Below are 27,970 nucleotides of genomic sequence, written 5' to 3'. Positions count from 1 at the left end.
CCGATGCGGTAGAAGTTGGGTGTGTCGTGCTGTCTAAACCACACCCTCTGCCCGTCACTGATTTGACGAGTGATGTGTTTCTCACCCACAAAGCGTCGCGCACAATCTCGCGTAAAGGCTGTGCGAGTCTTACAGCGCACTGAAGATATAACCGGTCTAATGGGGATGTTTTTTCTTGGAAGACTCAAGGGACGAATTTCTCTATAGCGCGACACAGTGTTTCCTTAGTTTCACATCTCGAAGAACTTTCCATAGTGATCCACAAGTATCTCGCCATCATGGGTGATGTGATTTCTACCAACTTGGACGAGGGCAAGCGCGAGATGATCGCAGGTGAGACGCGTGAATGTTAACGTAGCCTACTATTAAACTTACATGTATATTAAAGTGATTCACGATACAGTCTTTTTGAAAAAAATAACTTTTAACTTAAACTTATTGTATTGTACGGTTATAATGGGAGCTGTATTGGTTTTAATGGCTATACTGGTCTCGGCGGGTCTCGTGTTGGGTTCTGTTCTCGGGGTGTTATCCAGCAGATGGAACCCAAAATACACCGTTTAAAGTTACTGGAATAAGGCCCAATACACGACATAGAGGCACTGTAATGGTTTTAATGGCAAACAGGTGACGGATTACATTTACATGTAGTCATTTAGCAGATTAGTGATATTTGTAATAAAACAAATCTCTTCAGCAGTTTTATTTCATACAAAAGTTACATCACAAGCGTTCGTAAGTTCTCAAAACGGCTTGTATTTGTTTTTTAAAAATAATTTTCCTGTTTTTTTATCATGTCTGTTCGATCGGTCACCTTTTTTTTCTTTGTACCAATGCAGAATTGCGAGAAGAGCAATGAAACTTTGAATTGTTTTTCACATGATGGGTAGTTCTGTGTATATGCTCCCAAAACCTCATGTCCCCAGGTTTAAAGGAGCTGGTTTAAGTGGAATGTGAAGTTCTTTTTTATATTCAGCTGTTTTTAATATTATTGTTTCACACGCGTGTTTATCCCTCTGTCAAAAATCCTCTTTTGTTAGATGCACTTGTTTCATAGGTTATCTTTAGACATTTAACCGTAGCTTTAATTTAAAAGCGAAAGTTGTCAGTAAACTTAATGGATTCATTTAATGTCAAGATTGAGGCTTGTTTTGAGAATACTGAGGTTTTGGCCTCAGTCTGGTTTCGCAGACAGCTTTAGAGAACTAAAAAAAGCACAACATTATATTTGTTCCTCTTCTAGCCATGATGAGAAATAATGTCATTCTTTTTAAGAAACTTACTGTTTTTAGTGATTTTTAGGGATCCTGCAGTGATGTTCGCTTTGTCTTTTATAGTTTACCTAGACATTAATGGAACTGCGCTGGCAGGCAGCGAGGTTGGAAATGAAATGTTTCCAATCCATATTTTGTGACGTAACGGTGGTTACACTGTTTGAGCTGTGGCTTTTTTTCTCCTCGTGTCAATCATTGATCTCTAAATAAAAAGGCTTTACAAATACAGCCCAAGTGTCCCTCCGAGTACTGTTGTTGAAAATAAAATGTATGATTTCAAAATGAATGTGACGACACAAACGAAAGTTCCACCAGACTGTCAGAGAAGTCACTTTTAGCTGTGACTGTAAAGTTGAAATAATCACAACCGTGCATAAAACACACACTTCGAACAAGTTGAGACTGGTTACCAAATACAGGTTTCTTTGTTTATATACACAGTCTGTCATTGAAAACATGAGATTTGTCTTCCGTGATCTCATTCCGACATGATATATCAGAACCATTTTTAAAGTATTAACGCAGGTGGATTGTGTTGAGCTCCAAAAACTCTGACCATGTCTGGTGACTCAGCCCTGATAGGATAGATGGCAACTCATGTTCCACCCTCGCTCTGAAATTATTTGTGTGTATGGTCTTTATTACGTATAAGTCTGCGGGGGTGTATGTGCATTCTGATGCCTGGAGCAGTTAAGAGGATGGTTGTGGTGGATGGACAGGAGGTCAGAAGGTTGACGGTTTTGAACGCAGGAAATTCCTCGCAAGATCTTTCGACCTCCCTTGAGAGCTATTTGACTGCAGGATGTTCTTGAAGGGAGTGAAAGCAGGTATGGACATGTCTTTATGTAGATGGCAAGGTCTTCTCAAGATGTCCTCGTGTGCCCGTACGTCTCTCCCTTATGTCTGCCCTTCTGTTTCCTCCTTGTTATGGACAGTAAAGGCTGACTAATCTGCTGACTGTGCATGTGGGAGGATATTGGTCAGCTTTGTGCTTTTTATTCTCGGTGGTGCAATGAATAGTGCAATTATAGTCGGAACATTCAAAGGCATTATGGGTAAATATCTGAACTGATGGTACTTTGAGATTGGTATTTAGCACCTTAAAGAGTTCCTGGATGATTAAATGACTGCTTAGTCAGATAAAACACAAAACGACTACATCCTTATCTAGTTCTCCCTACACCTGTTTGTCTTTCCTTGTCATTTTTACTTTGCACAGGTGTCTTGTGTTTTTCTACCTCTTCGTCTTAAGATGTGATGCAAGATAAGTTTCCATATCCCGACCTCGTTTTTGCGCAATATGTAGGAGGTTGCCAATTGAGCATCAAGAAACCGTTTCTGCAAGTAAACGTGGGAACGGATACAGCGGAACAGTGAGCGCTTAGACAAAGCAAACTGAGTCTACAAGTTCTTCTAGTTTATTACAATAGTGGGTCTGCTAGAGAATGGGCCGCCTGACAGACGCATCGACTGCTGCATTCGTGCAAACACAACAACGTGCTTTTCATGTGAAAATATCCCGTAACAAGACGCTTCTGATCTAATAGAAGCACTCAAAAATGAAATTTCTGTCTCACCCCAAATCTGCAATACTTTCTTACTCTCATCCATACAATGGCTGTATACAGTGACCAGGCTGCAAAGCTCCAAGGTCATAAAAGCGCCACACATGGTGTTCAAATGACCCATTTACTGTATTCATCCAAAAACAAAGCGTTTTTAAGAGCTGTTTGATGTTAATGTGTTTCATGCCATGGTTTTAGACCTGTGGTTTGATTTGTGAGAATAATGGTTTAAATGTCATTCTGTATATCATGAAATGTTTTAATATGGCTTTAAAGAAATGATTCACCAAGAAATGGAAATACTGAATATTTAGGCACCCTCAGGCTTTCACAGATATGCATTCATTCAAGCCATAAAGGGGACAGCATTTTTATATGAAAGTCATACATCTGGGATGGTACGAGAGTGAGTAAATTGTGCATTTACTAAAGCTGCTATCTGTAACTTTTTTCGACAACCTCAAAACTGTTCAAATTCAAAATATGCTTGAGCAAGTACATAAACAGACTCTGATTCACAAAGCTGTCATCAAGTGACTTTTTTGTCAGCATCAGCAGTACAGTTATTTTGGGGAAAAGAATTGAATAATTGCATTTGCAGGATAAATAACGTGTACCCCTAGATTTTTGCTTGTGCTCCTAAAAATTGCAGTCAGTGCTCCCAGTAAAGAAGTCTGGAGCCCTGCACTCATGAATGAAAATTCTGTCATTATTTACTCACCTTCGAGTTGTTCCAAATGTGTATACATTTCTTTTTGATGAACACCAAGAAAGATATTCGGAATAATGCTTATAACCAAACACATCTCAACACTCATTGACTCTCATAGTCAGAAAAATTACTTTATCATTCTTTTTTTGTTCTGTTGAACACAAATGAAGACATTTTGAACAATGTAGGACGGCAAACAATTCTGGGGCACTTTTGACTACTATTGTTTTTTTTTCCTCCTACGGTAGTCAATGGGTGCTGAGATTTGTTTGGTTATAAGCATTCTTCCAAATATCTTGCTCTGTGTTCATCAGAACAAAAAAATGTATACACATTTGAAACAACTCCGAAGTGAGAGAAATTTTGACCGAATTTTCATTTATGGGTGGATATCATTTGCTGTTAAACCAGACCGCAAGACGCTTTGAATGTGGCATTCAAATGTGATTGCCACTTATCATATGTCACTCCATTTATTTCACATATTCCTAATAGCACCATCTACTTTTCATGAAGCTTTGAAGCAGGTTTTGTTTCTTTTCTCATCATCAAGCAAAGGGGGGAGGTATGCGGGGGACAATCCCATAGACTTGCTTTGAAGCAGTGACCTGACACATGTCCACAGACCACATGGTGGCGGGCTGTTTGGACTTGACTAGTACCTGCTCAAAACACCGTAACGCCCTCATAGCAAGGCCTGGCCTCCATTCAGAAGCACCCCATAGTGCTTCTGAATGGAGGTAGCGAGGTTGTCAAGGTTGTCTCGTTTTTCTGCATGAGTGTTGATGATGTAATTGAATACTGGTGACCACATTGTCAACAGAATGTGGAAACTAAGACTTTGAACGCTTTCTCCAAAACGCACACACAAGGAGGGAGGCTTGGCAGTAGACAGTTTTCCACTTTATTTCACGCCAAGTAAAATGTTTGGGTCCGGTTACAGTTGTGTGTGTCTTTTCGTTATCTTGTCTGATTGCTACAATCATAAGACTGAAACTTACTAAACCGGTTTATGGAAGTAATAGTATTTTGTTTATACTGCCGTTTTCACTCCAATACCGAAAACCATCACCTATAAGGTGAATTTCTTTTCTGTTGTGTGGTTCAACTTCAAATCTAACATTCCCACATCTCTATTCCCACCCAGCCCGCACCAGAGCCATCATGAAGGAATTCGGCACGATTTATGAGCAGCAGTATGCTGTGGCTCTGTTCAACAGCGTGAGATTTGAGATTGAAGGTGGCGGGACCTCCCAGACGCAACTATTACACAGAAAGGTACATCAACATACATTTCCCTCTTATCCACCTCTTGATCCCGGTTGTCAACTTTACAATCAAGTATTGAAAGGGGATTTCTTTACACCTTTATCTGTCTGTTAACATATAACTTGTATTTCATCTTGTTTCTCAAGGCTTTGTGGGTCTCCTTTATGGCTTTGACTTCACCCCTATCCTTTTTACGGCGGCGTTTCTTTTTTTATTTCTTCCCACTGTTCCATTTCCCTCCTGATGTTAAAGGCTCTCTGCGGTTTTGCTTATCGCCATTGATTCAGCAAAGAGGAAGTGCAGCTCATTTCACACAAGTTAAACAACTGCAGTGAAGGCCTGACAGTAGAAAACACATTTAACCAATGCAGCACACAAAGACCTCAGGCGCTGTGTAGAATCAAAGAGGCTGGCTTGATGTTTGGCTTTGGGTTCAAGTTGTCTGACTCTCTGGATTTTACGTCATCACCAATAATCTTTAATAAAGTCAAATAAGATAAGTGGGTCCCCTGTTGAGGTGTCCTATAGCACAAACATCCCTCTTGAGACTTTAAATGATTTTTAGAATTTCAAGAATTTTCATGTGGTTAATATTACTTGAACAGATTTAGCAAGATATTTAGGTCACATTTAGTTTCATGTTTGCGGTATGACCGAATTAAATTTGTGTCAAAGAAAAATTGACAACTGGGAAGTCTTTAAATATTTGCATAAAATATCACAGCTGTTATTCTACTCGGAATGTACTCAAAATCTCAATCATGTCTATTCTTGACACCTATTAGAAATTCAGAAGGCTGTAAATCGGCACCACCCTCTTCAATTACTGTCCAATGTAAATTCATTGTGGGTTAAGACAGAAATTGATGAATGAACAACTGTATGTGAGAAATATTAAAAGTTAGACAAACCAAACAAATAATCCCCCCCTTATTATTATTATTATTATTATAGGCCACACAAAATGTATAAAAGCACATTTATTAAGTCGGAGCCGATAACCTAGTGGGCAGTGTCCTTTGCCGGTCCTGTTCCCCTCTCTCCACCCTAAAGTTCGATGTCCTCTCATAATATTCTGTCCAATAAAAAAGGCCTATAATATATTTTATGAAAGCACATTTATTCACTCTCATAACACACATTTTTTTCTTGTATTACACTTTTTCCTGTGCAAGAAGAATTTCTTGTGGTGGAATGTCATTCATACGGTGGAAGTCAACGGGATCCAGTATTTTTATTTTGTCTTTTGAAGTCCCAGTATTGTTGTGAGCCAAGACTGATGGATGTAAAAATAAGTGTTTGTTTATTTATATTTGATCTTTCGAGATGAACCGATTTTCCGTGTTCAAAGCCTGTACACTTACTGATGATAAATACAATATCAGACACCACAAAGCTGTGGGCTTGGTTGGAGACACAACAGTAGCTGCATGTCTTTAATGTACCACTTATTTTTTATTTATAGACCGTATACATCTCCTAAAGCGATTGTGATTTCATATTCATTTGAAATGTATTTTCCTCCGCAGGACCCTCTGAAAAACAAGTGCATTTTCTCTGGTGGTCTTTTTATATATCTGGAGGAGAGCAAGAAATGGAGGAGTCGGTTTTTGTACGTGGGCGACACCTATAACATCAGCCTGTACGACAGCAAGGCAGTGAGTGTAAACCGCTGACACAAACATTCCCCGGCTCAGATAATTAAACGTAAACAAAAGCAAAATATGCCTGGTATTCTCTTGAGCTAGCTTGTTTGGTCCAAAATATTCAGTGCGCTGTTATTATCATACGCTATGATTCTGAACTGTTTTTTATTATCCTGAAGGCACATGATCGAGGTCTCCACAGCAAAGTGGTCATTAATTGTGCCGGGTATAGAGCCTTGACCTCTATGGAGGAATACTTGGAGCTCTTAAACAACAGCATAAGTGGTGAGAGATCTTTAGTGAATGGATATAAAACCGATTGCAAAAATGGTTTGGTGTTGTTTGAGCATTTGTGTCTCCTGTGCATTTGAAACGATTCAGATCAAAAGGCCAAAACCGGCGCTGCCCAATTCCTGAAGTGTGCTACACAGTATCCCCTCATCCTGTGGCATCCGTACGCCCGCCATCACTACTTCTGCGTCATGACTGAGAAAGAACAGAAGAAGTGGCATGCCGTCTTTGAGGATTGTGTGAGACACTCCAACAACGGTGAGTCACGGTCACAAAAAAAAGCTGATTTTAAACAAACGACTTGTGCGTTTCACTTAAAACATGTCCGGTTTGAGTTTAATCTTGTGTTAATAGCATCCCCCCCGATCCCTTAATGTTCTTCTCTACCTTTCTCTTCATTCATCTCTTACACAGTATTTGTCTTATTTCCTAGTAAATTATGCCTTGCATGCCTTTTTGCAGAATACAATAATTCACCCTCTTGAATTACTGCCTTATGTGTCACTGACATATTTTGAATCACCGAGTGATTCAGACTGACATATTTTGAATCACAGGGTGTGGATGTGTGTGTGTGTGTGTGTGAGAAAAATGTTTGTGTCACAGCATGCTATCTGGAATGCCATTCAAATGACTTTAAGGTGTGGAAGACACTTGTCACCTGATGTTCAATGTCCCTATAAGCTATACACTACTGCTCGTTGTGTATTACGGCATTTTTAATTGATGACCATATTGTCTTTTAGGAACTTTAAATATGCTCTACTATTAAATTATTTAGAAATGTATCTTTCAATATACAAACAAACTGCAACACTTAAACACTTAGGAATGTGCACAATTGTCATGAAAATACCTTTGCGACGACAGTTTTCTTTGTATACAATCCCTCTAAAGAATAACTGACATTCCTTTAACACGGTTTAATAGATTCAGTTGCAATGAAACATCATCGTTTTGAACAGTTTGACATTTTAAAAGCATGAGAAATGGTATTTTAAAGCAAAAATGTGAATTTCACACGCTTCAGAACAGTATAGCTCCTACATCAAGCAAGTTGTTAAGTATTAACAGAACATCATCTAACAACATGTCAACACCTACCCATGAAGCCCTGGGGTAGATCCGAGGCGGTGGAGATTGGGCTTGTCAAGACACGACGGTAAATTACTGACTCTGAGGATCATGAATTATATTGACAGAAATTAGATAGCATGCAGTTTATGCAGATGTAAAGGATCTGATGTTTTGTGTCTGTTTGGGACAATTTAGATGGGTATCTTTTGAGGCGTGAACCAGTAATAAGTACAGCTTGACTGTAGATTCATAAATTAAATTGATCAACTATCTGTCCACATTGGGGAAAGTCAGACCTCCCAACTCGCCTAAGTCGGGTATTGATCTTTTTGGAGGTGTGTCTAAAACTAGTCAAATGACCCGTGGTGCATGCGCGGCACTCCGTTAAGTTGAACTATTATCATCTCGATGCGGCGCCAACGTGCCTAGAAAAATATGCACGTCGCACATGTCTTTATTTAAAAAAAAAAACTTGTGTACGCGAAATGTGAATCGCCCCTAATGGTGTGACCTTCAAGTCACTTCTTAACCAGATGCTACAGTACATGCATTTAAAATCCCAACGGACGTCCCTAAAGAAGCTAAGCAAAACTTCAGACTTTGTCCCCATGTAAGGTCAACATGAAATTTGAACTTCCAAGAGACAAAAAATATGTAAAGCGGGGCTAGATTCTATACATCAAAATACATCTATCCAAGACAAATCTAAATGCAAGTTTCTATTCGGTTTACCTTTTTTTTTTTAAGACTAATGAATCATACACTTGAACTAAGTAAATATGTCAGTTTTGTTTGCATGTTGACTTGAAAATCTTAACAAAACATCATAAGCAGGTTCCCTAACCGGTTTTGCATATTGATCTACGATTAACGTGTAGCAATGCACTTTATTCCTGGTCAATATACTGCAACAAACATTGGGATGAAATTTCCTGCTCGCCTTTGAGGAACCATATAGGACAGACAGACTCATTAAAGGGACACTTCACCCAAAAATGTAAATTCTGTCACCCTCAAGATGTTCCAAATCTGTATAGAGTTCTTTGTTCTGATGAGCAAAGATAAATATCTTTGAAAGAATGCTTGTAAACAAACAGGTTTTTACCGTAGGAAAATTCCTTTTATAAATTCCTTTGTTCTGTTGAACACAAAAGAAGATATTTTGAAGAATGTAATAAATGCAAACAGCTCTAGGCAGACCTGTACTCATTTTGTGTAGCTGGTATACATTTGGACCTCAAAGTACGGCAATTCAAAATGTTCACGCGTCACGTGAGTCATGGAGCCTTCAGATAGTTCCAAGAAGTTATGATTTCCCAACAAACTCTGTGTCCTCTCCCGTCACACTGATAGGACTCAAAAATTCCCAAGACAGACCTGCCAACCTTGGAATGTGTTTTTGGGTACCTACTATGGTAGTCAATGGTGGCCAAGAACTGTTGAGTTACTACAGGCGTTCTTCCAAATATCTTTCTCTGTTGTTTATCAGAACAAAGAAATGTATACAGATTTGGAACACCTCGAGGGTGAGGAAATGACGAGATAATTTCTCTCTCGTCATTTATTTTGCCTTTGCCATTTTCCCTAACTGGATTAAGTGGAGCTCTCAAAAGGATGTAAGCTTGAAAAGGACATTAACTGGAGGTAGTCAGGAGCGGTGAGAACATCAACCACATGCAAAGCTGTGGTATTACAGCAGGTGCTCGCATGCCTGCTTTTATCACCCCAATAGAGCAAGATCAAGGAGAATTATACGACATCACACACACACACACAAGAGCCTTTCATTCACCTGAGATAAAGCAAGCCGCATAACACATTTACATTTAGCAGACGCTTTTATCCAAAGCGACATATAAAGAGTTCAGGGAGCAATAAGCGATATGTCATAAAGGAGCAATAATACAAAAGATACTAATACAAAGTTACTATTTTCAACAAAAGTAAGGCTCTGTAAGAGCTAATTTTGTATTAAGTGGATCACTTTGTATTTAAAGTGATAATTCGCCACAAAATGGAAATTCAGTCATCATTTACTCGCCTTACTTACTTTAAGCCTGTATGACTTTTTCTTCTGGAAAACACAAAGGATGTTTTGAAGAATGTTGTTAACTGAACAACGGCAGTATCCATTGACATGCATTGGTTTTTGTCCATTTAGTTATCAACATTCTTTAAAATATCATCTTTTGTGTTCTGCAGAAGATGGTCATAAAGGTTTGAAATGACAAGAGGGGTGGGGGGTGATGATTTCATTTTTGCTCGAACTGTCCCTTTAAGAAAGCGGATATATCAATAGGTAGGTCGAAACATTGGTGATTCAACAGAGAATTTACTATCGTAAAATTTTTGTTCATCAAGCACTTGTGTTTCTATTCATCTAGTAATTATGTTCAAGTGAGCGTTATGACAGTCTGTGGTGGTTCGTCATTGTCAGTGTTTTGTTATCGTCTTACTGTTTCGTTGGCAACAGGAAGAGTTGGTTGACAATCATACCACACCCATGTGGACACCATAGTATAGAGAAGCATGGCAAAAGAACCGGTTTAAAGTGAGAAGTATAGGTGGTAAATGGAATTTAAGTATCAAAAGTTCAAATTCTTTGAGTGTTTTCCGATACACAACCAAACAGAACATTTTACTTAATTGAAATGGATCCTTTTCGAAGAAATGAAGAGCTTCGTGTACTCTAAACATCTTTCCCTAACTGAACATTTCAACTAAAATGAGAATTCTGTCATCATTTACTCAAATTAGTATAAATGTTTTTTTTTCTGATGAAGATATTTGGGAAAATGCTTGTTGTAACCAAACAGTTCTTGGCCACCATTGACAACCACAGTTGGAAAAAAATGCTTTATTAATTTCTTTGTTCTTTTGAACATAAAATATATTTTGAAGAATGTTGGAAAGCAAACAGATCTGGGGCACTTTTGACTACCATTGTCATTTTTCTTATTGGGGTGATTGATACTATGATAGTCATAGTGGCCGAGAACCATTTGTCTTTATCAACTTTCATATACTGTACAGTGGTTGTGTTTCTTTCATTGTGTATTTAGAAAGTTTCATTTAAAGGAGCCATGCATTAAATATATATATATGTGTGCGTGTGCGTGATATACATATATATGTACGTATATATATGTGCACGCGTGCGTGCGTGTACGTACATGTACGTATATATATGTATATATATGTATATCTGTTTTCTTGAGATTATATATATATATATATAAGAATTCTTGTCTTTTTAGTTACTTAATGTTCACTTTTTCATGCTTGATATGAACATGTTTTCTCTACAATTAGATATAAATTAGTTTTGTGATGTTTTTTTACCGAGTCCCAGAAAAGACATTTCTCTTGAAACCCGCCTATTTTTTTGAGTGTTCAGCCAGAATAGGAAGAAGTGGTGGAGGAGTCCTGGGAACCAGCCATCCCAGTAGTCTCGGCTAACCACAGTGCAGTCCTGTGCCAGCGGCGGCCCACGCTAAACTCTACCATATGTACTATTTTTGCTCGAGACGCTAACGTTAGAATTTCTCAGGCCTGCCAGTTTCCAGAGCTGATCTCTGATCGCAACCTTAAAATAAAGGAGTGCCTTATTTTCCACCCGGCATCAGGCACACACGATTAAAACCGGACTGGTGCTGTTATTAGTGAGATTTCTGGTGTTTCAGGGATGTGAGTCTGATTAGAGGTTATTGTGTTTTAGCTCTATGGACTTTCTCTTAGCAGACTGCTGATAAATGCAACTTGTGTTTCTCATGGGGCTTATGCCAAGAAAAGCTTGTTATTTTATGCTTCTCTCTCTCAGTCTCTGTTTTTCTGTTGGAAAATGAACGCTGAGTGGGTTTCCTGTTCTTGACACTCTGACGACTCTTACACACTCCATGCCTCCATCTCTCCCTGCTGACTTCCGGTCTTTGTGCGAGTCGCTCAAACACGACCAATCGGAGACGCCCATACACGTTCGCTCTGTCACCATCTCATGTCTTGTGAGTGTTTGTGCAGCTTGTCGTCTGTGTGTTTGTCTTTCCATGTCTGTCTGTGTAGTTTGTGAACACACACTTCCTGTAGACAACAAGAAAGATGTCCCAAAGGGTTATCTCGGTCCCAAAGAATTTTCTTTCATGGCATTTTATCAGCTTTATAATTTCATTTAGGTCGGAGCCGATGGCCCTTTGGTTAGGGCTCCGACATATAGCGCTGTTGCGCTCTGGGCGACCCGAATTCGAATCCCGGTTCGAGGTCCTTTCCCGATCCCACCCCCTCTCTCTCGCCCACTTCACTTCCTGTCCTCTCTAAAAAAATAAGCTGTCCAAATAAAGGCAAAACGCCCCAAAATCAATCTTTATAATGTAATTAAGGTCTTTTCATGTAACATTTCATTTTTGTTTTGTTTCTGATGCTCTGTCTGAATGAATGGAGCCAATAGTTTCCACAGATTCTCACTGAACTGATCTCATTTCAGACGTTCTGTCCGATGCTGGGAAAAGCAGCATTGACTTAAAGTCAACATATACCAATATTGATTGACCGTGTTTACTTGCTTATTAAACATTCTTGTTTGCATGATTCATTAGTGCATTATTCCAAATACAAAAATGTTTGTCTTCATGTTCCTTATAAAATATATTGCCACATTTCTGAAACACTATGTTTGTGAGAGAAAATGGTTAATATTTTGAGTTTCTTTAGGGATAGCTCAACCAGCTAGAAACAATGAAAACACATTCCATCAGTTACTAGATGAAGCTGGATTTTTAATCTGGCATGTGTATTCTATCCTTATTTGTCTCTCAAATTCAAAACTGCTGTTTTTATTATCTACGAGTAAATTTAAAGGGGCTGTGTGTAATATTTTGTAGGATCTGTTGACAGAAAAGCAATATAATATACATAACTTCAGAGGTGTATAAAGATCTTACATAATGAAGTGGTATGTTACCTTACACCAGGTCTACACCATGTTATTTCCTTCGGCAAAGACGTGAAAACGTGACGAAATCTTTGTTCTGTGTCAGCCGCTGTACTGCGATCAATTTTTGAACGTGTCTTTTCCTTTACTCTCCAGGACTGTCGGAAGAGTGCAAGGTCTCGACGCCGGCGTTCACCGACGCCCTTCGGCTGTACAAACAGGCCAAGGGTCACTATGGCACCTGGGACATGATGTGTGGAAATCCGGCACAGGTCAGTAAAGGTCTTTCATGTTTGTTCGGGAAATTAAATGACACCTGACAGCTGTCAGAGTTAGATCATTCTTAATTCAAAACAGTTCGTTGGCTGCTTTGCATGTAAAATACATCTTCCGAGCGATTATGACTTGGCTGCTACTTGTGTATCTTGTGATCTTAAAGGGATAGTTCGCCCAAACAAAATTCTGTTATCATTTACTCACCTTCGAGTTGTTCCAAATCTATAAATGTATTTATTTCTTCTGATGAACTCAGTGAAAGATATTTGGAAGAATCCTTGTAACCAAACAGTACCCCATTGACAACCATAGTAGGAAAAATTACTTCATTTATTTTTCTTCTGTTGAGCACAAAAGATATTTTGAAGAATGTATGAAAGCTCTTGGGCACTTTTGACTAACAATGTAATTTTTTTCTACTATGGTAGTCAATGGGGTCCAAGAACTGTTTGGTTACAAGCATTCTTCCCAATATATTTCTCTGAGTTCAACCAAACCAAGAAATGTAGACAACTAGAGAGTGAGTAATTCAAACCTGTATGGCTTTCTTTCCTCTGTAGAACACAAAAGAAGATATTTTGAAGAATGTTAGTAACTAAACAGCAGAGGTACCCATTCACCTCTATTGTATGGGCACAAAACCAATACGTCAATGGGTACCGACGTTGTTCGGTTACCAACACTTTTCCAAATATCTCCATTTGTGTTCTGCAGGAGAAACTGACTTTTTCTTCAACAGAAAAAAATAACAGCGAAATGAAATAATAAATTCATTTTTGGTTGACTATGGCTTTAAAAGGGTTGTTTGTGCTATCTAGTGCATAGGGGGACAATAGGCTTTACGGGTTTGATTTGAATGGATGGGATTGGGAACAGAGAAGTTATCAGAGACTCCCTGAAAAGAGAGAAGAGAAGAAGGAATAGTTAAGACCGCATTTATCACTGTGTACGTCTCTTTTCTTTGGACCGTTTCCTCCTCGAGTTTCCTTCCATCCTCAATACAGTTTTATCCCATTTCCAGACCGGCGGGAAAGACCCCAAACTTTGGCTCCGGTGTGGCTGTCACTCTTAAAGGAGCAATGACTTCTGTCGTTTTCAAAAATGCATACTTTTGTCAATGATGTCCAATTTCCACACACCTTTGTTTTTATACATTGCGGGTACTTTCCACAGACAATGACTTTAAGACCGTACAAACTGTATATCCCATGTGCTGTATATTGTTGTGTTGGTCTCTGTATTTAAACATCTGTGTGGTGAAGTGTCTGAACCGCAGGTCAGAAAGGCAGCTGAGAGTGTGTCATTAGAAGAGCGAGTTATATTTTAGACAAAATGTGCTGGTAATAACCTTTCATTACGTTTCGGAATGTCTATCTCTGTCACTTTCTCACACACACACACAGATAATAATAAAATGCAAACAGGCAGTCATTCAAATGAGCTGGCTGGCCTCACACTCCTCAACTGAATAACAAAAATATTTTTGTGCATAGAATCCAAGCTTAAGAGATAGTAGACAAAAAATTCTGTCTTCATTTACTACCCTCGAGATTTTCCAAATCTATATAAATGTCTTTGTTCTGATGAACAGAGAGAAAGATATTTGGAAGAATGCTTGTAACCAAACAGTTCTTGGACTTCAATGACTACCATAGTAGAAAAAATAGCTTAAAATATATTTTGTGTTCAACAGAACAAAGAAATGTATTGAGGAATGTAGGAAAGCGAACCGTTCTGGAGCACTTTTGATATGGTAGTTCTAGGATGGTAGCATTCTTCCAAATATCTTTCTTTGTGTTCATCAGAACAAAGAAAGATTTCGAACAACTCGAGGGTGAGTATATGACAGAATGTTTATTTCGGGGTGAACCGTCCCTTTATCACAGAATTGAACTTGACCTTAAGCAGTAATGTCTGAAAAAAGTCAGACTCTGAACACACCCTAGAAATATATCCTATAAATGAGCTTTCTGTGTATTTGTGTGTGTGTGTGTGTGTGTGTGTGTGTGCCACTGTTCATACACCTCTCATCAGGGAAAAGTGCTGAACGTTGGAAATAAAGAAGTTATTGATTGTGTTTGGGTGTGTGGCACATGGTCATTACTTTCGGAGAGCTCCATCGTGTCTATGCTTATATGTTACAGTGTGTTCCGGGCAGTCTGGAAACAGCCGTGTGGGTTGTTATTTCTGCTGGGTGTGGGCTGTCTGTTTTTCGTTTTTCTATGAGGGGTCTGAATGGCATTGCTGACCACCTGGCCCCTGTGTAGCTATGGAAACAGGGTAAAGTTGGTGGGGTGTGAACGATGCTGTACGGTTTATTGTCCAATGGAATGGGCAGAAAACTGCGTGCTTATGAGTTTCGGAGGAACTTGGGAAATCCACTACCATTCACGTACACATCTTTCAAATAACCTTTCAGGTTCAGTCAAGTCTGTCGGATGATCGACTCTCAGTTAGTACTGTTTGATTAATGCCCCAAGAATACCATCACGGCATCACAGGTAGATCATAAAGAAGCAACGCCCACTGACCTCATGACCCTTTAAACCTCCCCTTTTCAGCTACTGTCTACCTCTCGGTAGATGGGCATCAACGCTGTGAGATGAAGAGTGGGGGAGTCTTTTTTTTAACAAAATTAAAGTATAACTGTACTAGTTAAAATAAGACTTCTCCATCTCTTCAAAAGCGACAACTGTCCTAAGTGTAATAACTTACAGTTGCTGACATAGTTTTCTGTGATGTGCAACACAACCAACTCTGTTAACATCTAAATAAATGTTGTTTTGGGTTTCGTAACGCTTTAATAGCCAACATATTGGTTCATTTCAGGCAACATGAAGGTGTGTGCTCATCCTAATATTTAGATGGAAAACACCTGCATTGTGTTTGGTTGCGTGTCAATTCTGCCACACACACACACACACACACACACACACACTGCCCACATCAAAGCTTGTTTTTGCTCCAGTTGCTGTTTTTGCCCGCTGCAGTGGTTGTGAACAAAGCAGACATCTGTGTTGTGGATATCAACATTTAAAACATTGTGTTATTATTTGTGTGATTTAATCGTCTGGTATTTTTAGCAGTCTGTTGTGTGTGATGGTTACAGGAGATATGCATAAACAATACGTAAGTTAATAAAGCAGTCTGAAACCATAGAAACAATCATCGAAATGGATTTAATGGTTATAACGGGAGCTGTATGGAAACTATAGTTGTCCCTTATTGTCTTAACTGGTAATGTGTTGACTTCTGGGATTAAATCCCACTGGGATAGGACACAGAACACTACACAATTTTGTAATGGTTTTAATGGTAAACATCTAATAGATCATACTGGTATTGTAATGCGAGCAATTAGAAATTGTTTTATAGAATTTCTTTGATGGTTTTTATTGTTTAAAGCAAGACCCATATAAAATGCTCAGAATTTGATCATTATGATTATCCCAATGATACATTAAATGTTGAACGTCACAGATTCAGAAGATTTTACTTGTTTGTGTTTGCTTGTGTTGTGTGTGTAATGCATATCTTGCTTCTTTTCCTTGGGGTGTAGATTCTTGCTAACCTTGTGATGGAGACCCTGCACCCGGAGCTGCGGACTATGATTGCACCACGTCTGAAAGGGAAACTACAGCAGAGACAGAAGGACTGGATGCTGGTCAGTTCTCATACATCGATTTCAACTTGAAGCTGACTAAACTAGAATAAATAACATATTGCAAAACATTGAATCAATATTTCATAAAGTTATTACGTTACTCATTTCATTTGTCTCGTTCATTTATTATGAACAGGACATATCGACCCACATCCCATAAAAAAACAACTTATAAAAACATCATTGTTGACGCTTGATTATCAATAATAGGAGCAGAAGTATGTGTCTTATCTTCAGAAATAAGTTTGAAGTTGTGCTTCTGGTTTACTCCGTCAGATCTCAGATGCAGTGTACAGACAGGTGCGGTCACAGACGCAAATGCAGTATGAAGCTTTGGTGCAGGCGTGTGAGGTGGAGCGCCCCCGCCTGGACGCTGCACTGCGAACCGACATGGACCAAATCATCACATCCAAAGAGCATGTTACAGGAAAGATCCGCGGTAAGAGCAGATCTAAACCGAATGGAAAACGCTGATCACGGAGCAAACGTGTAGAGATCAATTACTGTAGGTGTCTTAGACATTACAGTCTTTTTATGTTGTTTTATAGTATACTAATGATTTATCATCGAATGAATCTACTATTATGAGTGTGACTTAATGTGACTCACAAATTACAGCGCTATTTTCCTTCTCTTATTTAATAACTAAATTATTTTAATCTTTAAGCTTTCTTTCTATAAAATGAAAACACTTGGTCATCAATCCTACTTTATTTGAGCCTTTTTAGCAGATCTCACATTTACCAACATGGTTTTGGACAGCACATTAAATGGAAGCCTTAAAAACACATGTCGTGCATAAAAAAAAAATATATACATTTAAAAGATACTACACTTGACATGACATATCAAGTGACTGGAGACCCAAAGTCCCAAACTCTCTTACACTGGCTCCCAGCCAGCTTCTGTACTGATCCCAATGTGTTTGTCAGTATATTTATATCTCTATAAATTTCCATCTATTCACTAATGGGTGGGGATGAAGATTTGCTTTATTCTTATTGAATAATAGTACTTGTTTTGACACACACGACAGGTGCTTTCCCAGAAACACCTGTTTGCAGACACCAGGGCCATTGTGTGCGTTGACTCACTATATAATAGGTTTTAATTCGGCCTTTCAGCGTTCATAACGGTGACAACGATCAAAAGCTAAATTAAGTTTTAAAGTGCTACGTGTGTTGAACGAATAATTAAACTGAAATTGACACGAGGTAAGTGAGAAATAAATAGATCTGAATGTCTTTAATAGGTTTGGCCCACAAAGATATCAACCAAATCATGTGATGGTGTGAAGCGTATGTTTCACATGTAATGAGATGGTTTTACTCGTGTTGCTCTGACGTTCTCCTCATCTTTTTGAAGCTTTGGTGTTGCCCCGTGCTGAACACCTTCTGAGGAGCAACGTTCAGCCCTACATCAACTCCATTCTAGAGGCCCTCATGGAGCCCACCAGCAGAGGATTCTCTGAAGTGAGAGACATCCTCTTCCAGGAGCTGGTGGAGGTCACCAAGAACACAGTGAACGACAGCAGCAAAGAGAAAGTGGCAGAGGTGAGGACAGAAAATCCATTTTCAAAAGCGCATTATTAAACTCACCTCCTATAAGCTTACACTTTAATATAATGTAACCTCTCCTCCTCATTCCCAGCAAATGGAGAAGATTTCCATGCTGGCCTTTCACCCTGTGAAGATGCAGAGCTGTTATGAGAAGATGGAGATGTTGAACCTGGAGGGGCTTCAGGAAAGATTTGACATTTCCAGCCCGTCTGTGTTCATCCAGAGAGCTCAAATCCTTATGAGACAGGTGCGTCTCCTTCCATACATACACACAGCTTCTCTTGAAATGGAATATCTAACAATGAGAAGTTTCACAGTACTTTGCACCAGCGCTTAAAGTTGTCCAGCTTGCATTCATTTCACGAGTGCCAGTTGTGCGCCACAAAAATGGAAAAACGATTGTCCGCATTGATTCAACGATGAGGCCAAGAGCATGAATGAATAACAGTTATTAAACAAGTGTGTTGAGGGTTACCGGTGTGTTACACCATTCGCTGCAGTTGTTAAAGAGCGCCACCCCGTGGTCAAGTAATATTCTCTTTTTTTATCTTAAACATTGGCTTTCTTCTGATGGATGTAGCAAATGGACAATGCAGTGCACACGTTTGAACAGCTGGTGCATCAGAGTGTAGAGGAACAGAGTGGAGAAGATCTGTGCAAGACCCTCCAACACTCTCAGGACCGAGTGCTTAAAGTGAGTGCTGATGTGGTGTTATAGACCTGTTGTTCCCTAAAAATAAAACCTCCATTCACCCTTGTGTGGTGCGGATGCCTGAATTTGTTAACTTGTTACCTTAATAACTTATTCTTTTAATATCTACAGAAATATGACTATGACAGCAGCTCGGTGAGAAAGAAGTTCTTTAGGGAGGCACTGCTACAGATCATCATACCGTACATGCTAAAACATCTCTCTCCTTCCTGTTCACAGGTTAGTAAATGTTTGCCTTTATGTGAAGGTTCTTTATTTTTCATTTTGATTGACTTTGTCATTTTGCCCCAAAGGTGAGCTTGTCCTACATTTGTGTTTCGCGGTAGTATTAGCCCATCGTGCAGGCTTTCATAAATCACAATTTTTCTGTGACCTCTAGGATTTGCCTCGATTCCAAGAGCTCATCTTTGAGGACTTCTCTAGATTTATACTAGTAGAGAACATCTTTGAGGAAGTGGTTCTCCAGTCTGTGTCCAAAGATATCATGATGGGTAAGTCAGTGTTCCACTTTGTGATTTTGAGTTGTGTCATTAGTAAACAAAGCAACATTTGTAGCGACAAAAAAAAACATTTTAAACTTATTTTTAAACGGAGACTAGTTTCAAGGTCATTTTAGGGGAAGTATGAAGACCGCTTCAGTTAGGGTGTAGGATAGTTGAAAAGGTGTGCCTTATTCGAATGCTTTAAAATGTTTCCCAGTTTAATCATTAGACATGTTTCATTCAAAATGGTGTGAATACGTTCTTTAAATAATGGGTCCTTACATTTTTATTTAATATTAAGATTTCTATATTTCTACATTGTCATTGCATGACACAATTCAGGAATTAAAAAAAGAAAGCATCACTTGGTTTGATATTTTTGTATCTAATACGGTACATTCCTAACTTTGGTACTGTTGATACACTGTTTACTTTTGTATATTTCATTAACTAATGACGTTTGACATTACTTCCTCTGTGTTTCTGTGCAGCTGTAAAAGAGGCTGCCGTCCAGAGAAGACACAACCTTTACAGGGACAGCGTGGTTCTGACCAACAGTGACCTCAACCTTCATCTGCTGGGAGATGACACCATCGACTGGGCTGGTCAGTTTGGAGGGGTTAAAGGCGAGAAGCAGGGAGGCGAAGGGGGCAACAGGAGACGCAAACAGATAGTCTCCATGATCCATCTGGAAGGAATGCCTCCACTGCCCTACGAGTCTTGTCTGGAAGTGCCAGGTGTTGATAATATTCCAGAGGAAAACGAGGGACAAGATGTGGCATCAGAGAAACCAGAATCTCCAAAACCAGAATCTCCAAAACCAGAATCTCCAAAACCAGAATCTCCAAAACCAGAACCGAAGGAACGTGGGACCTTGAAAACAGACCCGGCGTCTCCTGACAGCATATACCAAATCCGTAATCTCATCAACCCTGTACTAGAGGTTGTCGCACCGGCTTCTGATGAAGATGACTCACAGTTAACCAATGGGGTGTTGCCTTTGGAGGAGGGTGATGAAGAGAAGGATATCACCAAGGTAACCGAAATTATGCCAAGGCAGTCGCCTACTAAAGATTTAAGTGGAAACGATGAAATATCAGACGTGGCAGTGACAGGTCAAAGTTCAGACACGGACCTTTTAGAAGACCAGCAAGCCGTTCTTGACATCGAGAGCGCCATTCAACAGATCGTGATCGCCGTTCAGGAAGATTCTGATGGAGAATTCCCCCAAACATCTTCCAACTCCAGCCAAAATCACCACGATGACAGTGGCTTTCAATCTCCAGCCAATGAGAACGTAGAGGAAGGAGAGCCTCAGCCAATCACAGTGGACACAGAGCAGGTGATGTTAACTCTGGTGGAGGGAGCGGAAATGCCTGTTTGTTGATTTAGCTTTTCTAAAGCGTGAAAAGAAATCGACAACCACAAGATGCTTTGAGGGAGATTTGCAAACCACACAGAGCTGAAACTTGTTATAGACTCTAAGACATCTGCAAAGACACTTGTTATATTTTAGTTTTTCCTTAACATTTTATGATCATTTTATTGTTTTGTTTGGGGATGTTATTGTGCAATGCCTGTGTGTATATATTGAATACTATCATATATAAGATGAACTCTTGTGCCTTTGTATTTTTAACTCGTGACTCTCATACTAATTCTTATTTGTGGCAGATATCGCAATATGAACTGTCATCGGTTGTTTTTCTGTTCCTGTGCTTTTCAGCTACGTTTTAGCACAAATCTTCACATTTGGTTACAGGTGACATAGCCACAGCATCCCTTTGCGAGGGGGTTAGTATTATGTCAGGAGGAGATGCCTGCGCTAATGCAGATGTTTAAAACTAAACTCCACCTTGTAGTCATGCGTACTGGCTTTATGCATTAGACAGGCTCTCCGAGTTGCAGAAAATGACAGCGATATTTTATGTTTTTTTATTCTGTGGAGTATATTTAAACACTAATGTATTAATGCAGCATAATTGAGCACTTACAATATGGTTATGCAGATGCATTTATTATAATAAATTAAATATTGCTTTTAAATTCTGTATTTATTACTTCTTGTGGTTTGAAATACAGAAAAAACTAAATGACTTCATTCCAAAGCATGAGTGTGTGTTTAGTGCTCACAGACATTACAGCATTGTCGTGAGCGATCGAGAGGATGACAATTCTGCTACTCGGCTGCAGGTAGAGTTTGAGGTCAGAGGATTGGGGTCATTACAGCTTTTAGTTGGTTTCATTATAAGCCTAAAAAACCTTGCAGTACAGCAGAAACGCCTTGTAAGGAACCTTGTAATATTTGAACATCAGGTCAGGTGAGCAAAGCTGTGCTCTGGGATTTTCGACAATTTATTAATGGACATTTATGTTGAAATGTTTTAAACATTTCTGCTGATTTATCCAAACATATTTTATCTCCACAGACATATAGTTCACTGGTAATATCTTTTATTTATTTTGTGTGTGTCCAATGTTATATTATTTTCTATAGCCTGTCATTTCTTTGGATGGCGGCAGTGGATTAATAAATGACAAATTATTTTAAAATGGTATGTGTGTATAAATCTATTCAAACATAAAATGCCTTAAACACAAAAGCCTAAACTCATATGTTAGTATAAAAAAGACTAGATTCCTACAAACATCTGTGTGTTTTTGTTAGGTTAGATTTAAAATCTATTTTGTCATTTGAACCCTAAAATGTTTTACTTAGGGGTGGTTTCCCGGACAGGCATTGTAATTTTTAATTTCACTGGGACTTTAAAGTACCCCACGATAGTAATTAAATATTTTTGATAACTTAATGGCACATTTGCATGTTTATCTTACTTTTTTACATTTTATCAGTAGTATTTGCTTAACTATTTTGTTATTCTTAAACATTCATTTGCCATTTAACTTTTTCCAAAAAGCACAATTTGAATATGCCCTGGTAGACATACGGGGTGGTTTCCCGGTCAGGGATTCTTTTAAACCAGGACTAGGCTTTAGTTAAATTAGGTTATTTAAATAGTTTAAAAACATACTTGACAAAAGAGCATTACTGGTTTGCATCTTGAGACAAAACAATTGCACTTATATATTTTAAGATATGCCAGTGCAAGTTGTTTTCCATCAAGACACCACCGTTTGGGAAACCCTGGTTTACCTTATTGACTAAATGTTAAATCTTCTTTAGTTTGTAAGTAAATTTGGACAAAAAAGTATTGTTAAATGAATACATGTAAATGTAATGTAAAATGTGCACATACTGCCTAGATTTTTACTTGTAAAGTGCTATGACTTTGCATAACAATGGTGAGACCATGACTACAAACAATATCCAATTTTAATAGATTTTGCAGTAAAACATCTCATCTAAAGAACAATGAATTGCCATAAAGACAATGCATGTTATTAACAGTGCGGTTAAATCCACAATTACATTAAGAGTAAAATTCTCACGTTCATGCTTCGATTTCTGCTTTCTGTTACTCACTCACCAGCATCTCTGTACTGGTGGAGAATATTAACTAAGGCCACATGATTATCTTTTTTGAAACAAGGACTTTTGTTCCCTATTCAGCTTTAATTTCCACTATAACACAAGAATGATCTTGACTCACAAAAGAAGTTTACTGCGAACAGTCACATGATTTAAAACTGGTGTGATTACTCCAAATGTTAGAGAACCACTTGCTAAATATAAGCAAATCTCACATCATAATTTAAACATTATTTAGTGTAACACAAATGAACTTAATCGGTCACTAGGGAACTTCACCATTTAGGAAATGTCCTGATACGAACTGTTTAAATAGGAGATCATGTGATCCGTGCATATAACAGAATCGTCATGACCGGCTTGTAAAATCACATGCTGTTTAACACGTTCTTGCTCACTCAATGATGTTTAAAACCTGTTAAACAATATTACAGCACATCTTCACAAAGCAGAATGCCGCCTTATTTCACCTCACGTACAGCATGATCTTTAAAATATTCTCTTAAAAATGGTAAAAATACTAAATCACTCTCTGAACTAGATACACGGCTTAATAATTACTCTGATCATGCTCATAAGCTTGACATGGTTTCTTAAAACAGTCCCCCGTCACTGTTGAACTGGAGACCACAAGCATTTAAGGCCGTTGCATCTCGTTTTCCATTCTATCTTCTGTTCATCTCAGACGTGTTTCAGAAGAGGAAAAGCCAGGAAGTATCCCAAGACGGAGCCCAGGATGACCCCCAGGAAGATCCAAACGTTGTAGGACATGACGCAGAGCATCAGCATGTAGCCTAGTGTCACCTGCAGCATGTGTACGGCCGTCTGGAGGCTGTGAAAAAGCCAGCTGGAGATGGAAAGAATCAAACACGGACATCTGTGAGGATATTTTGGGAAGTTTACTTTTAACTTTCTTATGCAGAACACAAAATATATTTTCAAGAATGTTGGAAACCGGTACACACTTCTGTATAGAAGTGAATGGGTGCTGTTTGGTTTACAACGTTCTTCAAAATATCTACTTTTGTGTTCTGCAGAAGAAAGAAAGTCATGCAGGTTTAAAATGACAAGAGGGTGAGTAAATGATGGCAGAATTTTTATCTATCCCTTTAAGTGTGCTTTACTGTATAAACCATTTGGACTCATTGTTTGTTTTTCTACCCGTCTATATGACCCAACAGTTCCCGGAAAGACCCGTCCCTGTTGTTTACCGAAGTGTCTTATGGGCATTACCTCTTTGCGGTGCTTGTGGAGCCAGCAGTGTCAACCGTATTCTCAGTGGGAGCTAATGAGATCTCTGAGGGACTGCTGGCCAGAGCAGAATTTCCATCTTGAGAACTCATGACAGAAGAGAAGCAGGAATGATCACGCGTGAATGACACCGGACCAGAAGGATGTGTGATGTGGGATTGTTTCTGTTTTTCCAGTGTGATCTTCCACACTTTCAGAAGCTCGTAGAACACAGTGAGCAGCAGAACCACAAAGACTGACAACACCATCCCTAGAGAGAGAGAGTTTCAGAAAAACACCTCAATTTTATAAACCTGTTGGTTTAACAGAGGAAAGATTTGTAAATTATTTACATAAAGCTTTGCTTAATGACATGGTGGAGGTAGTTGTAAACCCAATGTCAAACCCTGTCATTTCTATCAGCAATGGTTGTGTTGTAATTTTAAGTAGGACCTGTAATTACAAGTCTAATGTACTGGTCCTTTTAATGGATGTGAAACTAAGAGAAAACAAACCTGTCGGTTCTGGGAGGGCTAAATACTCTGACTCTTACTGAACCTGGGAACTGTCTATGAAGGCGTGTGAACCGATTTGGAATATTCAGCTTGCATTGTCTGTTGAAATCTAAGGTAATAAACTGCTTTTACCAGATGGGACGCAGGTACTTGTAGAGCCTTGAAGGGATAGTTCACACAGGAAATAAAATTCTGTCATCATGTGCTCACCCTTGTCATTTCAAACCTGTATGATTTTCTTTTTTCCGCAGAACACAAAATATTTTTTTAATAAAGTTGGTAACCGAACAGCACCGGCCCCCATTCACTTCGCTTGTATGGACACAAAACCAATGCAAGTGAATGGGTGCCGGATAACAACATTCTTCAAAATATGTTCTATTGTGTTCTGCGGATGAAAGAAAGTCATACAGGTTTACTACCACTAGATGTATTTTCAAGCTCAGTCACCAACCAATCTTTTTTCCATACAATGAGAGTGAATTATGATTTGTGACATTTAGACTTTGACACCCCCCCCCCTTCTTGTGTCACAGAAAAACAAAGTCATATGAATGAATCCACAATTAGAGAATTTTCTTCTTTCAAGTGTACTGTCCCTTGAAATCCATTGCTTCAGTTCTTGAATTCCCTTGTTGACATATGAACCACTTTGACCCCACGCAAGAGTGTTCCTTTTTGGTTAAATAGCCAACTTGCATTTAAGCTATTATATTGTGTATTTGCTGTGTGCATATTTCACAAATATGTACCCTATGTATGCTCAACTGGCAAGTTTTGCAGGACACTCATACTTTCATTCTGGATACAACTGTCATACTGTATGCATATTGTGTCCCATGATCATATCAGGTCTTGTTTGTAACTCCCACGTACCTGCTGGCCCATGCACGTTCCAGAAATCAAACAAGAGAGTGACTCTAGTGGATCCTTCAAAGTGCATCTGTTAAGAGCAAAGAACAAGGGACCATATGAGCAGACTTGTAATTAGCCACCCATTTCCCTTGACTAAACATCCTACACCTGCTAGTGAAGATGTGGTTTCACACCAAATTACCCACTTTGATCCAATTAGACCATTATCTCTGTACAGCCACATGACATCATATTACAGAAGTGCTTTTGCTTGATTCGCTTATATTACCCTTATGGTTGAAGTGGTGTAAGTTTCTCGTCTCTTTTAGGCAAATTTCATCAGCGTGAAACAATGACAGGTGTGTTGTGGTCTGTGCATATTTTTTCATGACATCTGCACATGCTAGCATATAACAATAAGCCATAACTATAAACTGACAATGACAATCACATTATGTGCAACAAATCCCGGAAGGCTGGCACAATAAAGGAGTAGGCCTAGTTCATTTTCAAAAGAAATGTTCATGATAATTTACTCACCCCATCTCATCCAAGATGTTTTGTTTCTTTAGTCGAAAAGAAATTAAGGTTTTCGATGAAAACATTCCAGGATTTTTTTACCATATAGTGGACTTCAATGGACTCCAAATTGTTGAAGGTCAAAATTACAGTTTCAGTGTAGCTATTAAGGGCTTTAAACGATACCAGACGATGAATAAGGGTCTTTTCTAGTGAAGCGAAAGGGCCTTTTTAAAATAAAATATAAATGTATATTCTTTATAAACATAAACGCTCGCCTTGCTCTGTTCTGGGCTTCGCGTTCATGACTTCACAAAATACGCAATTAAGTTGAAAATGTCATGCTTGACGTAGGCGGAAGTACCGAGTCAGTGTTTACAAGTAGATAAACAAGTTTTCAACATAACTACATATTACGTGAAGTCATGAACGCGAAGAGCGATTCGGTATATAAAGCATGTATATTTGTATTTTGTTTTTTAAATGACCGATCGTTTCGCTAGAGAAGACCCTTATTCATCATCTGGTACCGTTTAAAGCCCTTAATAGCTACACTGAAACTGTTATTTTGACTTTCAACCTTTTGGAGTCCATTGAAGTCCACTATATGGAGAAAAATCCTGGAATGTTTTCATCACAAACATCTTGGGGGCAAGTTATCACGAAAAGCTCTATAAGTATCATGAAGTTATTCATTATCATGAAACTTTATTTTGAAAGTGAACTACTCCTTTAACTTTGGGAAAATGACAAGTAATGACCAGTGTTCTGCAGGAGGTACAGACTAGACAAAGTAGCCCCTGTTAGTCTCCAGCTCAACAACATTCCACGTTCTACTGCAGTCAGGATCAAATCAGCAGTCAGGAGGAACATTTCGCAATTACATTAAATCCATTCAGACTAGAGCATTGAAGAATTCTACTATATGCCAGTAGCGAACTCTACACGTTGTCTCTTGCACAGCATATCCTCTGTTCTCTAGATAGTGATGCATTTGCCAACTGGAGACAAGTGCCTTTTGATGCCTTTGTGCCATATCAAGAAATGCTCAGTGTTATCTCAGAGCAGCTGTGTAACCTCTTGAATGAATCAGTCATGCATTATGTTCACAGGTGGACAGCAGAAATAGACACAGTTCGCAGTTAAAGAGTTAACTTCAACATAGATAACATTGTTTATGTGCGGGCATGTGTCAAATACCCAATAAATATCGGAGAAGTTTTACGTCAAACATTAAAAAAGCAGAGTGAATTTCAGAGTCTAATCTTTTTCCTAAACATATATAATTCAAGTAAATAAAATAACGCATAATGTACATCTGCGAAGGTGAGCGAAGGCATGTGCGGAACTTACGTTCATGATGAGGTCGCGAGCAGCACTCTAAATATAAGATCGAGTACTTTTAGCTTCCTCGAAAAAACTAAATGTCCTTTATGGCATGAACATAAGGTTGTTACCACCTGCACCTCAACAGACAACTTCACCGCATTTTCTCTGTCTTTAAAATCCCCCAGCTGACAAGCTTTCAGCCTAAAAAGTGCCGTTACATCACGAGGATGTATTTATATGTGCCGCAGAGGACTCTGGGGGTTGAAGTCCACGCATTTGTCTGGTTATCGTAAGGCTACCTCCACTGCGCATGCGCACTTCAATGCCGCTTCATTGGCTGAAAACAGTTAATTACAATTGTTTTATTATATTAAGGTTAGGTTTAGGGAAGGCGTAAGATCATGTAATTTATTGTAATTTTATGGCGAGATTTTCCACCACTTCCGGCCGTAGCTGAATCCCTGAGAAGGGTCTGTCAGATGCTATTGGAATCCCTTCTAGCAACCACCCATTCGTCTGTTCAGCTGTGCGGAAATGGCTTGTTTTCTTTTATTGTACTTTTTCGCGTATGAAATAAAAAT

At 38.8% G+C, this 27,970-nt stretch overlaps 2 protein-coding genes across 2 annotated transcripts; one reads left to right on the top strand and one right to left on the bottom strand.

Moving 5' to 3' along the window:
- Positions 1-83: 83 nt before the first annotated feature.
- niban2a (niban apoptosis regulator 2a) lies at positions 84-22,259 on the top strand. The gene is made up of 14 exons (XM_079486176.1): positions 84-333; positions 4,699-4,829; positions 6,350-6,478; positions 6,646-6,751; positions 6,848-7,015; positions 12,915-13,030; positions 16,594-16,698; positions 16,975-17,137; positions 18,064-18,251; positions 18,349-18,504; positions 18,838-18,951; positions 19,081-19,188; positions 19,349-19,460; positions 19,943-22,259. Exons 1-14 carry the CDS (start codon positions 279-281, stop codon positions 20,836-20,838), a joined length of 2,547 nt encoding a protein of 848 aa, XP_079342302.1. The 5' UTR covers positions 84-278; the 3' UTR covers positions 20,839-22,259.
- An 87-nt stretch (positions 22,260-22,346) lies between these two features.
- Positions 22,347-27,646, bottom strand: slc31a2 (solute carrier family 31 member 2). The gene is made up of 4 exons (XM_079486175.1): positions 27,414-27,646; positions 25,563-25,629; positions 24,175-24,442; positions 22,347-23,788 (listed from the first exon to the last, which is right to left on the bottom strand). Exons 1-4 carry the CDS (start codon positions 27,417-27,419, stop codon positions 23,623-23,625), a joined length of 507 nt encoding a protein of 168 aa, XP_079342301.1. The 5' UTR covers positions 27,420-27,646; the 3' UTR covers positions 22,347-23,622.
- Positions 27,647-27,970: the final 324 nt, after the last annotated feature.

Source organism: Barbatula barbatula (genome assembly GCF_947034865.1).
Source record: "Barbatula barbatula genome assembly, chromosome: 22".
Classification (NCBI taxonomy): Eukaryota; Metazoa; Chordata; class Actinopteri; order Cypriniformes; family Nemacheilidae; genus Barbatula; species Barbatula barbatula.
The sequence above is the reverse complement of the archived record's forward strand: the minus strand, read 5'-3'. Positions and strand labels throughout refer to the sequence as shown.

Excerpts from the sequence above, each read along its gene's own strand:
- niban2a (XM_079486176.1), top strand. The coding sequence starts at position 279 with ATGGGTGATGTGATTTCTACCAACTTGGACGAGGGCAAGCGCGAGATG. Across the intron at positions 6,752-6,847 it reads CTTAAACAACAGCATAAGTG|ATCAAAAGGCCAAAACCGGC; the intron begins GTGAGAGATCTT and ends GAAACGATTCAG. Across the intron at positions 17,138-18,063 it reads TGTTACAGGAAAGATCCGCG|CTTTGGTGTTGCCCCGTGCT; the intron begins GTAAGAGCAGAT and ends ATCTTTTTGAAG.
- slc31a2 (XM_079486175.1), bottom strand. Across the intron at positions 24,443-25,562 it reads GAACGTGCATGGGCCAGCAG|GGATGGTGTTGTCAGTCTTT; the intron begins GTACGTGGGAGT and ends CTCTCTCTCTAG. Across the intron at positions 23,789-24,174 it reads TCCACAAGCACCGCAAAGAG|CTGGCTTTTTCACAGCCTCC; the intron begins GTAATGCCCATA and ends TTCCATCTCCAG.